The sequence below is a fragment of the Erpetoichthys calabaricus genome, chromosome 1 (assembly GCF_900747795.2).
Source record: "Erpetoichthys calabaricus chromosome 1, fErpCal1.3, whole genome shotgun sequence".
Taxonomy (NCBI): domain Eukaryota; kingdom Metazoa; phylum Chordata; class Cladistia; order Polypteriformes; family Polypteridae; genus Erpetoichthys; species Erpetoichthys calabaricus.
Window position 1 is genome coordinate 28,804,033 of NC_041394.2, and position 17,830 is coordinate 28,821,862.

The window sequence follows — 17,830 nt, forward strand, 5'->3', positions numbered from 1 at the left end:
ACTCCAAAGGAAATAGGATGAGGGTTGTAAAAACATATATTGTCACATAAACAAATTCAACCAGCGAATGAAGTTGATAAATTGTCAATGATTTTGTCTTCCTGATTCAAATGATTGTCCGGTAAAGATTACAAGATTAACAGCTTCCTTTGTGAAAATGATTAGTGGCCCCATTCCAAGGCATCCAACTTTTATCTTTTAAAGGAGGAAGGACTGAAGACAGAAGGCAGAGACTACACCAGAGGTAGTGGGGATGATGTGGATTTCTTGTAGGACTATAAGAATTTAATTGGAGGATAGTGATTGGAGCCCATGCCCCCACAATCTTTTGCTGTCTTAGTACCCCATCATATTATCACTACATTTTTAATTTAATCAGTAAAATCTAAAGTTCTTAAACAAAGTTGCCATTTATATACAGAACCAGAACCAGTTTGTAAATTATTTGGATTATGTTTTGGAATTGCAGAACTGCATTCTTAAAGAGGCCCAAAAAGAAAATTAGAAGAATCTGCAAATTATAAAAATCTTATGTAAGCACAAACATGTGCCTTAGTATGCAGTATTTTAGTGTCAAAGATTGTTGGTGATTGAGTAATAAAATTCAATTTCATGTCTATATTGCAGGGCTAGTTTTCACTAATGGGGAGCACTGGAAGCAGCTCCGTCGTTTCTCTCTCTCCACATTCAGGGATTTTGGGATGGGGAAGAGGAGCATTGAGGAGTGGATCCAAGAGGAAGCTCGGTATCTTGTAGAGGAAGTTCGAAAAAACATAGGTGAGTAGAGCTTAATGTTCAATAGCAAATTTGTAATGGCAACCACATCTTTAACAGTTTGCAGAGATTCAAAAGGAACTCAGACTGGAGCCTTTCCATTATCTGTTCTTCATGCCTCTCCTGTATGAGCACTGAAAGTGTACAGTACCTCCAAGAGGCTGAGTAAAACCCCTATTTAAACATCCTGCCATCCTATACTGTCTTAAACATATTTTTCAAACTGCAACCTTCATTTCTTTTTTAGATTAAATCATAACTATTGGAATGCAAAAAAATGTAAAATTGATCATTGCAATACAGAATCTCAATTAGCTGGTTTGTGAAATTTGCACTTTCTTGAGTTCAGTTTCGAGAGTCATTTTTTGATAATTTAGGATATCCCTTTGAACATTGCAGTTTGGAAACATAATGTCTTAAAAGGGATGTTATTTAAATGAGACGTTAAGGCTTTCAGTGTTCACTTATCATAATTGGGGAAAACAATTACAGTTGACCTATGTATTACTTTTAAATGTCACCCTATATAAAGTTTGTTCTTCTCTTGTGTCAAGTGTCATACATGGAGGTTATGACTGTTTATGCTCACAATAATCTTATAATTGAAATTTTAGGTTCAAAATTACATGGATGAGTATTAATTTCTTGAAGGCCAGATATTAAGAGCATAAGGGCTCTTTTTGTGGTTCATTAAAGTAACTACCATGAACACTATGAATTACTTCTGGTAACAAATATGTTAAAATTTTTAAAGTTGTATTTAAGAGAAACTTAACTATCCAAGCTCATATTTTCTATAAAGCATAATAATGATGGACAAATAAGTTAGTTATGGTGACCTGATGTTATAAGTCTAACAGATAACAGTGATGGAGTGAAAAAGATTAATTTTTTTGTTTTGAGCTCTGCTGATAAAGTAAATTATTTGCCCAGAACATGGCAGAAGTGAGAGATTTATGGGGAGGAAAAGTTGCAGTGGGTAGAAAGAGTGAAACCATATATGTTCAGAACATAAGAGAATATGTTTACCAAATAAGTGGAGATCATTCAATCCATGCAGCTCAAGTGGTTAGTTTATTCTTAAATTGTCCCCTATAATATTTTAAAGTTTTAAATATCTCCTTTTCAACTTTATAACTAAGCAGATTGTTCCAGATTCCCACAAAACTGTCTGTAGATTTTTTAGCAGTTCCTGGCTTCAGTGTCCTGGCTTCAATCTTAAATACACTTCCCTTGAACTTGTGTCATAGAATATCTGTCTATCAATCCATACATCTATTTATTTTCTAAACTCAATTATCCAGAGCAGGGTTTTCAAGAAATTGGCATCTGTCCCACCAAGCATATGTGTGCAATGCAGGAACAGTTCCTAGACAGGGTACCCATCAATTGCAGGGTAAACACACACTTGGACACAAATACACACTAAGGATAAAGTAGCATACAATTCATTACCTAATTGAAAGAATTGTGGTGGATCAGTTTTATGAATGCCATTAATGATTTTGAAAACCTGGTTTGAGTCCAAATACAGCCTTCTCTGCTGAAGACATCACCTTTATCCTAATTGCTCTTCTTGGTACAGAACTCATCAGCCTTTCTTGTTATCAAAACCTCTTCACAATTCTCCAGATCCACCAAAATGAACTCTTTTCACAAATACATTCTCTGGGCACTGTGAATTTCTCTTTACATCCCAAACATATGCATATAAGATCTATTGGAGATTACCATTTGTCACTGCAGGTGTTTGTGTGTAAAAGATCCCAGAAATGAACTAGTACTTTCTAAAGGGCCAGCTTCTGTCCTGTCCTTAATTTAATATTGTTTTTTATCAATATGCTGCTGCTGGATTATGTGAATTTCTCCTTAATAAAGTATCTATCTATCTATCTATCTATCTATCTATCTATCTATCTATCTATCTATCTATCTATCTATCTATCTATCTATCTATCTATCTATCTATCTATCTATCTATCTATCTATCTAATTCTGCTGGAATAGGATGAATCCTGAACTGGATTATAGTTTTTACAATAAGATCTAATATTTTATTGTTATTTTTAATTTCTTTTACATCTTTTATTGATGTAAATAATTATATTACACATCATTAATGAGATATAATTGTGTTCAATATTTCAACCCATTGAGTGCTATGTGTACAATTTTAGACAAAAGGATATAACTAAATTGGCGGCACGGTGGCGCAGTGGGTAGCACTGCTGCCTCGCAGTTAGGAGACCCGGGTTCACTTTCCGAGTTCTCCCCGTGTCTGCGTGGGTTTCCTCCAGGTATTACAGTTTCCTCCCACAGTCCAAAGACATGCAGGTTAGGTGCATTGGCGATTGTCCCTAGTGTGGGTGTGTGTGTGTGCATGCCCTGCATTGCTGGTGACATATTTGTAAGTGACACAGCTGCTCCTTTTACATCTCAAACTGCTTGTTGAGGAATTATTCTCTCCTCTGTGAAGTGAACTGTGGACAAGAAGTTTGCCTAGGTTAGGTGGTCAAAGGCAAGAGATCTGGGAAGGGTTAGGAAAAAGGGCACCTGTGGGAGGATTTAGGGAATTTTGTTTAATTACCAGTGGGAGAAAGAGAGTACTAGGGTGTAATGAGAAGGTCAGCATTACTCAGGCTCCTCTTAGAGTGGATGTTACAAGGTTTCCTTTTGCCTTGATTGATGGCCCTATCCAGATGGCAGAGTCTAAGAAACTGTGAAAAAGGTAGACAGTTTTTTTAGTATGCTAAGGGTGGAAGGAGTTGAAAAAGATTTAACTGTGTGGGTCATTTGGATTGTACTAAACAGAGATTTTAATTACTGGAAAGCTGACAGAAAGACTAATATCAATGAACAGTAGAGTAATGAACAGTAAACCAAAACCAGATAATTCAAAGTTTTAAAAAGAAAAGGAAATTTATTAACAAAAACCGCTAAATAACAGATGAAGGGAAAAACGATAATACTAAAATACCCAAGTTATCTGGCATTCATAAGTGGAAAATGTGGAGAGGTTGGTCCATTTATGCATTATTCATAACAATCCACCACTCACAATACAGATCACCTTTCTCTTCATTCCTCTGCCCATCTTTCCACCATTTCTCTCTCCTCCTAACCCAAGCTGATCCTGTTTATAACTAGCCATCTCCCAGCTTTAAACTTGCCTCTGTCCTGGTTGAACAATGCTTTTAAGACTGGGTCCAGGAACACTTCTTGGCAACTCTTACCAAATGCTTCAGGGTTACTAGGCCACCATTCATATACCTGTTTAGCTCCTGAGGAGTTACAGACTTCCTGGTCTCCCAAGAACCCTTTTGAGTGTAAACTACAGCATCCTCAAGTAGCCCAGGAACCTTAACAACACTGCAAAATCTATTTCTATCAGTCCTACCTTTACAATGTATGAAGCAGTGGTTATGATTAAAGATGTAAGACATCAGTGGCATAGGAAGGCAGGTATGGTGGGTGCGGCCCGCACCGGGTACCAGCTCTGAAAGGGTGACAAAAAATTGCCGGTTTTGTATTAATGCGCCTTTTTATTACATAAAATAACATGTCAAATAATTTACATGTGCTTTAACAGTCCCTAATTGTAGCAAATTGCGGGTGAACGATGTGATGCTGTAATGATTTAGTATTATTGTGTAGTGCATGTGGGGAGGGGATGTTCTGTCTCGTTTCTTTTGAACTGTGCTGGTGCTCAAGTAAACAAACAACTGAGAGGAGTTTTTCGAAACTCAAACTAATTAAGAATTATCTCAGATCCACTATGAACCAAGCATGACACTCGAGCTTAGCCATTTTGTCAATTGAAAATAGTGTAGTTGAAAGTAATGATTTTGATGACACAATTTCAAAATTTGCAAAACAAAAAGTTAGAAAAAAGAGATTCTAAGTATCATGTTAAAGTACAGTTTATTGGATTAGAGCCTAGAGAACGAAACTTGTAAACAATTGAGATTTCATTAAATTGTATTATAATAATAATGAAGTTATGCACTTGGTACTATCACTATGAAAAAAAGTTTTCTTACATTGTACATTAAACTGGCTTATTAATAAAAAGACATTTTACTTTTTTTTTATTCATAACAAATTGTTTACAAAATAATTAACATTATGCCTTCTTTACTTAACCAATTGAATAAAAAAATTGCTTTCTCAATAAATTTCATTTTATATTTTGGTGGACATGGGGGTGACAAGTTTAAACTCCGCACTGGGTGCCACCAGACCTTGCTACGCCACTGTAAGACATAACTCTTTATTTAAAAAAAGTGCTATTTTGCTGTCCCTTTCTTGCAATGCCTCTTTAGTGACATTCATTTATTATAAAGTTTCTGACACTTTCTGAATAAATACTGTGCCTGTAGGATAAGTGAGCTGTACTTCTTCATTCTTATGAATAACCGAAAAAAACAGCTTGCCTAAGACCCCACAGTGTCCCCCACATTCAGCTGCCCTTGTACCATGTTGCCAAAAATCAGTATTAAACTGAAAGAAAGGAGAATTGACATTCTAGCTATCCATAAGAATGTACAAACACAACTTTACAGCCAAAGACATCAAGCATTATTTTATAAAGTGACAGGAAAGTTGCAATAAATGCGTATAATCTTTGGGTAATTACTTTGAAGGCTACAACACATAATAATGTTCATTATTCTATAAAATAAATGCTAAGTTTAAAACTTTTTCATCATCCATCATATGTGTACATGTTGTTTTCTATAAAAAAATGTTGCTTCCAAAAATTCTTTAATTTAAAATGCCTACAAAATATCTACAGTATTTGAATTTCATGTAAAAGTCATCCACACCTTTAGTCCTTCCCTCTTTCCTTCTCCATTGTCTTTTGTACATTAGTCGAAAAGGTACTGGAAAGAGTACCATTTTATCTGCATTTTAATCTCCTGTACCCTTTCTGGTACTTTGATCTTTGCAGGACACCCCTTTGATCCCACTTTCTTCTTGAGTCATGCTGCATCTAACATCATCTGCTGCATCATATTTGGGCAGAGATTTGGCTACCACAATGACAACTTTCTTCATCTGCTGTCCCTACTCAACACAAATGTGCGATTATTAAGCAACCCTTTCACTCAGGTAAGAAACCAGTTTAAGACTGGCCAGTGCACGTTTAATTCAGGCCTTACCCATTATTATGTTAGCTGAAAAGGCTTATACTTGATAGGTATGAACTTGAATTTCAAACATCAAAAGAAGACAGTTTAACCCATCACAACCTTTCCTGTGGGTTCACAACCTTGGAGGGCTCACTCCTAACAATATGGGATGTTACCCTAATGAAGGAAGCACAAATTACCACTGGCTTTGTGAAAAAAAAATATTTGGTAGCCAAACTTGCCCAAAAAATTTTAACAAAAATAAAGTACACAAAATAATTTAAAAACTGAGTTCAGAATCAAGATAGGTAGCTAGAAAAAAGAAATGTATCTTCTAAAATGATAGAAAACAGCACATAAAATATAATACTAAAATCCAATTTTAACAATATCGTTTCAGTCTAATGACTTTTTTAAAGTTTTGTCTCTGCATGAGAGTCAAATGCATTTAAAATGTACTGATTAAGTAAAAATTTCTCGATGGACTTGTCTTAAATGTGCATGTTTATACTATATTATAATAAAAGAGATTGCAATTGTGTTTCTTCATCTCAGTGTTGTGTTACTGTTCTGTCAACAAATTGGTTGATAAAACTGGGAGGTGTGTGTAAAAAAGAAAAAAAAGAACAAAAATAAAAAGGGCAGCGAAACAAAACTGAATCCCAACAATATGAGAAATTAACTGTGGTCTAGAGTACCAGAGGGTCAAAACTTAATGTACAGAGGAGGAAAGAGCACAATGATAAACTTTGAATTCATCAGATAATTGATATCTACAGAACAGAGAAGGATTTGAACCCATAGCCATGCTTTAATCCTGTTATGTTAGTTATGTATGGTTCCTGAGGTCAGAGGTCATGCCCTTAACAATGCTGGAAATGGACTTAATGATGGAAATAAATAGTTGTGGCATATGACAACCCAAAATCATACCAAATCATGACCGTTACATCAAGGGGCCTGTGTTTATTTTCCTTTTCATTATTATTATTATTACTGGGGTACTCTTCATATTTTATCTAATTTCTATTTTTATTGTTCCTCCATTCATTGAAAATCCCAAGAGATGGGGAGATCCTGACATAAATACTATTTGGACCACATTTTTCCTTTATAAGGAGGTTTGAGAAATGGTCACAGCAATGGTTCATTAAGTTTGTTCATGAGTTTTGTGAGTATTGCTTTTCTTTGTTTTTATTTTTGGATTTTGGCTTGGATTTGTTTGCCCTAGATTCACATTTTAGACATATCCCATTTGCCCCCATTTTGGCTTTTGCCTTTTTGATATTTTCATTTTTTTAAATGTACTTTTTAAAAATCCTTTCTTTATAAAGCTTATTCATGGGATTTGTCTGATCTTGTCTTCAAAACTAGACTTCATATTATTTTGAAGGACTTAAGTGAATAGGACTGGTGAACTTTGATGGATTGAATGACCTAATACTGATGGTTTAATTGAGCCAGAGGTTTTACAGTTCGATTCCCTAGAGTGGCATTTTCATGTAGTTTTTAGAAGTTAATAAATGTTTTGAAATTTGAAAGCCTGGGCTCCATTTTAGGGCTGTGTTAAAGCCAACCTGAAGAGTTTGGAGGCTTCCCTAGGTGAAGCTCTATCTGGACAAGCTAGTGAAGATCCTAAACTTCTTTATGGGATTTTTAACAAACCTCACACACCTTTTTGCCATATTTGTATTCTGGTTTACAAAATTCAGAATTATGACAAACATTTCAGAAGCACAGAGGTATTTAGAATTTATTATGAAAATAACTTACAATAAATAAATCTTTGGGAGAAGACAAAGTTAAGAAGTATATAGTAAAAGAAACTTTGCTACCTTCAACCAATAAAGCTTTGACTCAAACTCTTCTCTAAATGTAAACTGAAAGAGTTTCTTGGAATGTGGTAGCTTTATAGCTTCTTGAAGATTCACTTCTGGGGAAGTTCTGATAGCATTTCTTGAGTGTTTAATTAACCTATAAAGAGTTCATGTTGCACATTGGGATTTTCCTGTGTAGTAGTGACAGAAGGGTCATTCAGAAGAGAGATCAACCACATCCAATAATTGCTAACAAGACCAGTGCACAAAAATAAAGGAGTTTTTTTTTCTTTCCTGACTTTCATTTATATTGCTTCAGATTTTGAAGACCACCATAACCATGTAGTCATTTTATGTCAAAAGGCCTCCATATTGCCATGGGTCATGTGGCATGTACCACATTATAGTGACCTGATATAGTACAAAAAATTATGACACTCATAAAAAACTGACACACAAAATAATAACATGCATAAAATGTAAATGCATAAAATTGATTTGAAATTATGTTGTCAAAATAAAGGTCAAACATAATAAATCAATCGTAAAACAATTAACAACATTATTTTCAACAATTTGACAGAGCTGAAACTAGAAGTGAGTGCCTACTGAAGGTAAGTAGCTCCTATGAGTGAAAGCATTTGTGATAAAAGGCGCTATATTGCGCCTGACCCAACACAGACTCACACTGAGGCACGTGTAAAACACAAGAAAGACTTTATTTTTCTTCAGCTGGAGGGCATGTCTTCCCCATGAACCCCCCGGCCACAACACAGTCCAAATAAGCACACAACACAGTCCTTTACTACTGGCACCACCACTCCTTCTGTCTAGCTTTGTCCTCCACCTCCCGACTGTGGCTTCTGAGTGGTGGTCGCTGGCTCTCTTTTATTGGGTACCCGGACGTGCTCCAGGTGGTTGATTGCCGACATCCGGCTACACTTCCGGGTAAGGCGAAACTAGTGCCCAAAGCAGCTCCGGTTGCAGCACCCCCAGGTGGCGCCTGCGGAACCCCACAGAGCTCCACAGAACTCCAACCAGCATGAAGCCCTGGGGGAGTCCGAGGCACCGCTGCAACCCAGGGAGGCTGCCATCTAGCGTCCAGCGGGAGATACTGGGCTTCCCACCCTTGTTTCCCTGACAGATGTGGTGAAGGGGTGTCCCGGCCAGGCATGGGCCCCAGCCATCCATCACACATTACACGAATGAAAAAAATTAACAAATTCATAGAATGTACCAAGCAACAGACACTGCTGTAATGTGATTATAATGTAATTCAGCTTAAGGTTCAGCAGTGCCTTTTTCAACTAATTTTTCTGTGTCTGTTCTCAGGACATTAATGTTTCAGTACTTTATACTGTAGAAATAATGAAACTGCTAATGGTATCATAGAAGATAAGATAATGAAGAGTATACAAACATGAAGCAATTTTACTTACCTTGAGACATACTGTATGTGGTTTAGTAAATATGTTGGCAGATGGGAGTGGCCATCAGAATGACTGATTGACAAACCAAAAAGAGGAAAATAATGAAAAAGATTGACTTTTTATTTCTTTTTCCTTTTGATTTAGCTGTACAACATTTTCCCAAGCCTCATAAAAGTCATGCCAGGAGTTTACAATAAGATTTGGAATAATTCAAAGCAACTGAAGCAGTTTGTCTCAGAGCAAATTGAGAAGCACAGAGAGACGCTGATGGCTGACAGCCCTCGAGATTACATAGACAACTTTCTTATCAGAATGAAACAGGTGACTAAAGAGCAAAGCCACACAATTGCAGATATTGAAATGATTTGGATTGCTAAAAGAAAAATAATGACAATGAAGCTAAAAAGATACTGAGCATTGTTACATTATATAAAATTATACACGATTAGAGATTCAGTTCCAGGTATGTTGTAACATTTCTTAATTCTACCAGCTTTTGATTTGCATGCCAGAAGTAGGGGTCATGAGGTGCTAGCAGGTATCTGTTTGGATAAATTAATTCAGGTTTGTAGGGTCATTATTGTCACGTGCAGAATACAGTGAAATTATTACTTAAACATGACAATCAACATGAAACAAGTCAGGCCATCATTAGTATAACAACTTTACCACCAGCCTTTTGTCATCTTTACCAGTAAAGTCTCAGAACACAGTATGCAAAAATATGTACAACTGAGAGATAAATTATTATTTATTCAGATAGATACAGTAGATTCAAAGAGTTTTCAAACCATTTACCTTCTGCACACTTTGTGTTTTACATTTCATTTTATATAGATATGTTTTAATTTTTTTCCCATCTATCTACACTCAATAACTACCCATAATCTTCTTCTTCTTTCGGTTACTCCCATTAAGGGTTGCCACAGTGGATCATCTTCTTACATACCTTTTTGTCCTCTGCATCTTGTTCTGTTACACCCATCACCTGCATGTCCTCTCTCACCACATCCACAAACCTTCTCTTAAGCCTTCCTCTTTTCCTCTTCCTTGGCAGCTCTATCCTTAACATCCTTCTCCCAATATACTTAGCATCTCTCATCTGTACATGTCCAAACCAACACAATCTCGTCTCTCTGACTTTGTCTCCCAACCGTCCAACTTGAGCTGACCCTCTAATGTCCTCATTTCTAATCCAATCCATCCTCATCACGCCCAGTGCAAATATTAACATCTTTAACTCTGCTATCTCCAGCTCTGTCTCCTGCTTTCTGGTCAGTGCCACCGTCTCCAACCCATATAACATAGTTGGTCTCACTACCGTCCTGTAGACCTTCCCTTTCACTCTTGCTGATGTCCGTCTGTCACAAATTACTCCTGACACTCTTCTGCACCCATTCCACCCTGTCTGCAATCTCTTTTTCACTTCTATTCCACAATCCCCATTACTCTGTACTGTTGATCCCAAGTATTTAAACTCACCCACCTTCACCAGCTCTACTCCCTGCATCCTCACCATTCCACTGACCTCCCTCTCATTTTCACAAATGTATTCTGTCTTGTTCCTACTGACCTCACTTCTTAACCTAGCTTCCACTACTCTTTCCCATAACTTCATGCTGTGGCTCATCAATTTTATCTCCCTGTAGTTACTACAGCTCTGCACATCCCCCTTATTCTTAAATATTGGCACCAGTGCACTTCTTCTCCACTTCTCGGGCATCCTCTCATTTTCCAAGATTCCATTAAACAATCTGGTTAAAAACTCCATTTCCATCTCTCCTAAACATCTACATGTTTCCACAGGTGTGTCATCTGGACCAACAGCCTTTCCATTCTTCATCCACTTCATAGCTGTCCTTACTTCATCCTTGCTAATCCACTGCACTTCCTGATTCATTATCTCCACATCATCCAACCGCTTCTCTCTCTCATTCTCTTCATTCATCATCCTCTCAAAGTACTCTTTCCATCTGCTTAACACACTCCCCTCACTTGTGAGTACGTTTCCATCTTTATCCTTTATCACCCTAACCTGCTGCACATCTTTCCCAGCTCGGTCCCTCTGTCTAGCCAATTGGTGCAGGTCCTTTTGTCCCTCCTTGGTGTCCAACCTCTCATACAGCTCATCATACGCCTTTTCTTTAGCCTTCACCACCTTTCTCTTCACCTTGTGCCTTATCACCTTGTATTCTTATCTACTTTCTTCATCTGTCTGACTATCCCATTTCTTCTTTACCATCTTCTTCCTCTGTGTACTCTCCTGCATTTCGTCATTCTATTGCCAGGTTTCCTTTTCCTCATTCCTCTGTCCAGATGTCACGCCAAGCACCCTTCTTGGTGTCACCCTTACTACATCTGCTGTTATTTCCCAACTGTCTGGTAACTCTTCACTGCCACCCAGTGCCTGTCTCGCCTCCTCCCTAGACTCAACCTTGCAGTCTTCCTTTTTCAACTTACACCATTTGATCCTTGGCTCTACCCTCACTCTCTTCCTCTTCTTGATCTCCAACGTCATCCTACAGACCACCATCCTATGCTGCTTAACTACACTTTCCCCTGCCACCACTTTGCAGTCTTCAGTCTCCTTCAGATCAACTCTTCTGCATAGGATGTAATCTACCTGTGTGCATCTTCCTCCACTTTTGTACGTAACCCTATGTTCCTCTCTCTTCTTAAAATAGAGAGGATGGTATTCACCACAGCCATGTCCATCCTTTTGGAAAAATCTGCTATCCTCTGACCTTCTTCATTCCACTCTTTGACACCATACCTACCCATCACCTCCTCGTCTCCTCTGTTCCCTTCACCAACATGTCCATTGAAATCCGCTCCAATCACCACTTTCTGTCCCTTGGGTACACTGTTCATCACTTCATCCAACTCACTCCAAAAATCTTCTTTCTCACCCATTGCACACCAAACTTGCGGTGCATATGCACTAACAACATTTATCATCACACCTCTAATTAACAGCTTCATAATCATTACTCTGCCTGACACTCTTTTCACCTCCAAATATATTGGATATTCAGAATAACCCCTATGCCATTTCTCCTCCCATCCACACCTTGAAAGAACAATTTGAATCCACCTCCGATCCATCTGGCCTTACTCCCTTTCTATTTAGTCTCTTGCACGCACAATATGTCAACCTTCCTTCTCTCCATCATAACTGCTAACTCTCTCCCCTTACCAGTCATACTGCCAACATTCAAAGTTCCATCCCTCAGTTCCACTCTCTTTACTTTCCTCTTCTCCTCCTGCCTTCGGACACGTCTCTCCCTCTTCTTCTCCATCTTCTTCTTGGGCCAACCGTAGCCTGATTTCCGCCATCACCCTGTTGGTCGTTGTTAACCCAGGGCTCAACTGATCCAGTATGGAAATTTGTATTGTAGTCTGCATATTGATTTGGCAAAATTTGACACCGGATGCAACTTCCTGACGTAACTCTCCCCATTTATCCGGGCTTGGGACCGGCACAAAGAAACACATTGGTTTGTGCACCCCCTGTGGCTGAATAACTACCCCTAATGACAAAATTAAAACATGTTTATAGAAAGTTTTGTAAATTTATTAAAAATCAAAAACTAAACACACGTTCACATTAATATTTAGATGCTTCACTGTGGCAATTTAAATACTGGTCATATGCATCCTAATTATTTGAGTTATTCTTCATTGTTTGGAAAGGTACAGTATATAAAACGTCTCACAATTCACAATGCATGACAGGACAAACACAAAACCATGAGGTCCAAGGAACTCACTATAGAACTCTGGTACACAGATCAGGACAAGGGGAAAAATCCATTTCTTCAGCTTTGAGTATTCCCAGGAATACAATGGCATCAGTAAGGGTGGAATGGAAGAAGTTTAGAACCGCTAGGACTCTTTCTAGTGTCACCTGTCTGGCCAAACATACTCACCAGGATTTAACAGCCTTGGGCAGGCAAGTGAGCAAAAACCAAATGATCACACTAACTGAGTTTCAGAAGTCCTCTGCTGAGATGGGACAAACTGTTTGATGGGCGACAATCTCAGCAATACTCCATCAATCAAGCTTAACTGTTGTAACTACTGCCAAAGGGGCTACTACTGAAACAAGCTCTGAGAGATAACTGAGAGATGACTGAGAAATTGAAGTTTTCAATTTTTAATAAATTTTAAAACTTTTCTGAAACCTGTTTTCACTGTGTCATTAGGTTCTTGTGTGAAGATTGATGAGTGAAAATGCTAAATTTATCAATTTAAAATAAAATTTATTATGCAATAAACTGTTCAGAAGAGGTCTGAATACTGAAAACTGAATACTGAGGTCTGAAAACTGAAAACTGAATACTGAGACCAATTGCTCTATTCTACTACTAGATAGATAGATAGATAGATAGATAGATAGATAGATAGATAGATAGATAGATAGATAGATAGATAGATAGATAGATAGATAGATAGATAGATAGATAGATAGATAGATAGATAGATAGATAGATAGATAGATAGATAGATAGATAGATAGATAGTAATTTACAATCATAAATTCACTTGCTACAGCAGCATCACAAGACCAACTTCAATTATTTCCTTTTTAATATTTGTTTTTCATCTGTGTGGACCTAGGCATTTCAAAGATTGAAAACTTACAAAAATAGAATGTTTCCATTTTTTCTTGCTTTCGCGTAACATAACCCATTTCAGGACTAAGTGGGTTAGTAAATGACTAACAGACTATTTGTTTGAATATATACTTAGGGTGGCATGGCATGCTTGTGTTCAAGACTGCCTGTGCACAAATCTGGTATTATAGGTTTACATACTGCACTTAGATTTTTTTTCATGCAGAGTTTGCATGTTCTCCTCATGTCTGTGTCGGTGTTCCTCCAAAGACCTGCTAGTTAGGTGAATCATCATTTTACAGCTTGGCACTGTGTTTGTGTGTATATGAGTGAGCCCTGTGTTCAACTGGTGTGCGCTCCAGAAAAATGTTTAATGCCTTATGCACAGTGCCCATTCAAATGAAAAATCATAAAAGAGATCTCCTTAATAATCTCTTTTATTGTTTTCCCATGACAACAGTGAGACCATGGAGACATTTTCTTTTATATTCTGCTTCTCAACATTTTTCTCCTGAGACAAAATACCAATAAATCTGTGACAAAATTGATTCTTAAATGAAGCATAAATGAGAATCTCTCTGAAGTCTCTTAAACCATCAAAGATCAACCTTTGAGCAATAATATTTTCCTATGGGTGCTGCCAAAATAAGCACTGGTCTTCCACATCTCTGACTTGGATCTTTGTATTATGCTAATTTATTCAGCACTTTGATTTAGCATACCAACATCTCATGCTACCAAGCAGTAGTAGCCATTTACTGCTTTATAACTAAATTCTCTTTTTTTCTCAAGTTATTCAGACAAATCCTAATCTGTAACCGAACAAAGACTGGGGATTATGGGTGAAGCTATCCAGTTTCTGGGTCTAGGCAGAGCGAGCTATTCTGCTACAATACACTTCCGGATGGCTGTAGCTGTTAGTATGTTTTCCTGCCCATAGAACAGACATTAGGTATAATGGGAGGATTAAAACCCAGGGATGACATGCATATTGTTTTCTTATTAGTGTGATCCACACAAACTTACTAGATTTAAAATACTAGATAGTCAGAAGATGATGACGATAAAGGTGGCCTAGATTTTCAAAACTGTGACTTGTCTGGTGTTGGGTGTGACATTGTATGCTACAGTTCAACATTTAACCCCAGAGCTTGGAAACTTGTTACAGCATTTTGAGCCTTTATTCAGTTAACAATGCTACACAAAAATAAATTCAATTAACTTTACAGATTGAGTAAATTTTGGCTGCAGATGTCATCTCATTCAACGCTTATTTTCTCTTTCTTATATCCCTTTTCTCACAGGAAAGCACAAATCCTTCAACAGAGTTTGATGTAAACAACTTGTTGGTCAATGTTTCCAATTTCTTTACTGCTGGAACTGAGACGACCAGCACCACTCTACGTTATGGACTTCTAATCCTCATCAAATATCCTCATTTTCAGGGTAGGGGCCATTTTGAACTAAGATATGCAGCACATCCTTATGTATCTTTATGAAAATGCACAAAGAACCTATTGAGAATGCCATATCTGTCTGTCTTTGTGTGTGGGGCTGTGGCTCTAATTGTACCTTAAGCCTGTGAATATATACTCAACACACTGTGTGAAAAATCAGGAAAATAACTGCTAATACCAGTTATTGGTCTGCAGCTTTGAATTGTGTGTGAGTAGATTTGATGCTGAGAAGCCAGCAAGGTGGCAAAGGGGTATAAATTGCAGTTCGGAGATATATGAAACGTTCAACGTGAAAATATTTCTGCACTTTTCAAAGCACTATATAAATTAGGCACTTCGTATTCACATAACTCTTGCAATTCACATTTAAGTCTCATTTTTGTATTATTATTACATCTTTCTATTATAATAAAAAAATCTTGGGAAGAGAAACGAGACGTGACTTTCTCAGAGAGACACTTTCACGTCCTGTGACAAGAGTTTGTGCTAAGAGATTTAACCACGCCCCGGGCTAGAAATAAAAGACAAAGAGTAGATGACAAAGTAGAACGTTGTAAGGAATTCAAAATTGTTGGCGTGATCCAAATGCAGAGCAGGTTAGAGATAATGGAATTATGAAAATTCGAAAGTCTCAAAAAAATTATAGTAAAGATCGTATTAGCACAAACAAACAGAAATTATTACTCTGTGAAATAACGGAACAGCGAAAAGAGATTGAATATATTGTTCAGATTGAAACTTTAAGTCGGAGACTTGTAGATCATCTAATTCTTGGTCCTTCAGGGAAAAGTAATATTTCTTCCCAATGAAAAGGCATATCCGCGAAAATTAAAAGATCTGTTGTTTGGTGAAAGCAAAATCCCATGAGAGGAAATTTCAAGCCCCACAAGACAACACTTTATGCAAAGAGATTTGGAAAAATACTGCCCACATCTAAAACATTTACAACCACGCACACGGTTCAATCATTTCTCATTTGAGTGAATGCTATTGTTTGACACAGTTTGTGTAGAGAGAATGAAATGATATTCACTCACAGGCAGTTATACATTGCGTTGTCACGATGTAATTCCAAACACAGAGTCAAAATTCAATGTGATATTGACGAAAAGGTAAAAGCGAAAAGAGATCGAATATATGGCCATAGGTGATACAGCAGAAGTATGAAGATATTGTTCTTCTTTAAACTTTAAGTTGTAGATTTGTAGATTGTCTAATTTGTATTGTCATCAGGGAAAAGTACTGTTTCTTCCCAATGACGAAGTCTATCCGCGAGAATTAAAACTTTTGTTGTTTGGTGAAAGTGAAATCCACATACACGGGCAGCATAGATGCAAAGTTGCAGAAGCATAACGCAGGCATTGGCGAGTGAAGCGAGTGGGGACAAAACCCCCTAGTAATGTTGAAAGAAATACTCTTGTATAAAAATGCCATACTGATCAAAGTGCTTCCTGAGACATCTACATTGTCACCTCTCCCTATGCGTGGGCACTTTTCTATTTTTGTAAGTGGGTTGTCATTGTCATGGACACTTGCAATTGGCCGATGCTTGAAGCACTTCTGTATTTTTACTTTTTGTTCTTTTTTTTCTCTTTTTTTGTCACATTGTTAGAAAAGATTCATCAGGAGATTGACTCTGTAATCGGCAGGGAACGCCCTCCTTTTGTGAAAGATCGTAGAAATATGCCTTTCACAGAAGCCGTGATCCATGAAATCCAGAGGTTTATTGATCTCCTCCCCTTGAGTTTACCACATGTAACCACACAAGATATCAGCTTCAGAGGATACAATATCCCAGCGGTATGACCTTAAGCATTTTTCAGTACCTTATATAAAAAATTTCTATATAAGAGAGGTTACTCCGAAAATGTGTAAAAATTTTCAAAATATTGATTAGACTTGGGCAGTGGTGCAGTGGTAGTGCTGCTGCCTCGCAGTAAGAAGACCCGGGTTCACTTCCTGGGTCCTCCCTGCGTTGAGTTTGCATGTTCTCCCAGTGTCTGCGTGGGTTTTCTCCGGGTGTTCCTGTTTCCTCCCACAGTCCAAAGACATGCAGGTTAAGTGGATTGACGATTCTAAATTGGCCCTAGTGTGTGCTTGGTGTGTGTGTGTGTGTGTGTCCTGCGGTGGGTTGGCGCCCTGCCTGGGGATTTGTTCCTGCCTTGCGCCCTGTGTTGGCTGGGATTGGCTCTAGCAGACCCCCGTGACCCTGTATTCGGATTCAGCGGGTTGGGAAATGGATGGATGTTTAGACTTTTTTGGGCCCCTTCAAAAAAAAGGGCATCCTCATTGTATATACAGTAATCCCTCGCTGTATCGCGCTTCGCCTTTCGCGGCTTCACTCTATCGCGGATTTTATATGTAAGCATATTTAAATATATATCGCGGATTTTTTGCTGGTTCGCGGATTTCTGCGGACAATGGGTCTTTTAATTTCTGGTACATGCTTCCTCAGTTGGTTTGCCCAGTTGATTTCATACAAGGGACGCTATTGGCAGATGGCTGAGAAGCTACCCAACTTACTTTTCTCTCTCTCTCTTGCGCTGACTTTCTCTGATCCTGACGTAGGGGTATTGAGCAGGGGGGCTGTTCGCACACCTAGAC

At 37.9% G+C, this 17,830-nt stretch overlaps 1 protein-coding gene across 2 annotated transcripts in view; it reads left to right on the forward strand.

Moving 5' to 3' along the window:
- Positions 1–17,830, forward strand: part of LOC114648013 (cytochrome P450 2C25-like) — a 110,915-nt gene that overhangs the window by 85,815 nt on the left and 7,270 nt on the right. For both annotated transcript variants that reach the window (XM_051918752.1, XM_028796790.2), the window contains exons 3-7: positions 628–777; positions 5,726–5,886; positions 9,298–9,474; positions 15,074–15,215; positions 16,839–17,026. In XM_051918752.1, the coding sequence (XP_051774712.1) occupies positions 628–777; positions 5,726–5,886; positions 9,298–9,474; positions 15,074–15,215; positions 16,839–17,026 (818 nt within the window). The remainder of the gene's footprint in view (positions 1–627; positions 778–5,725; positions 5,887–9,297; positions 9,475–15,073; positions 15,216–16,838; positions 17,027–17,830) is intronic.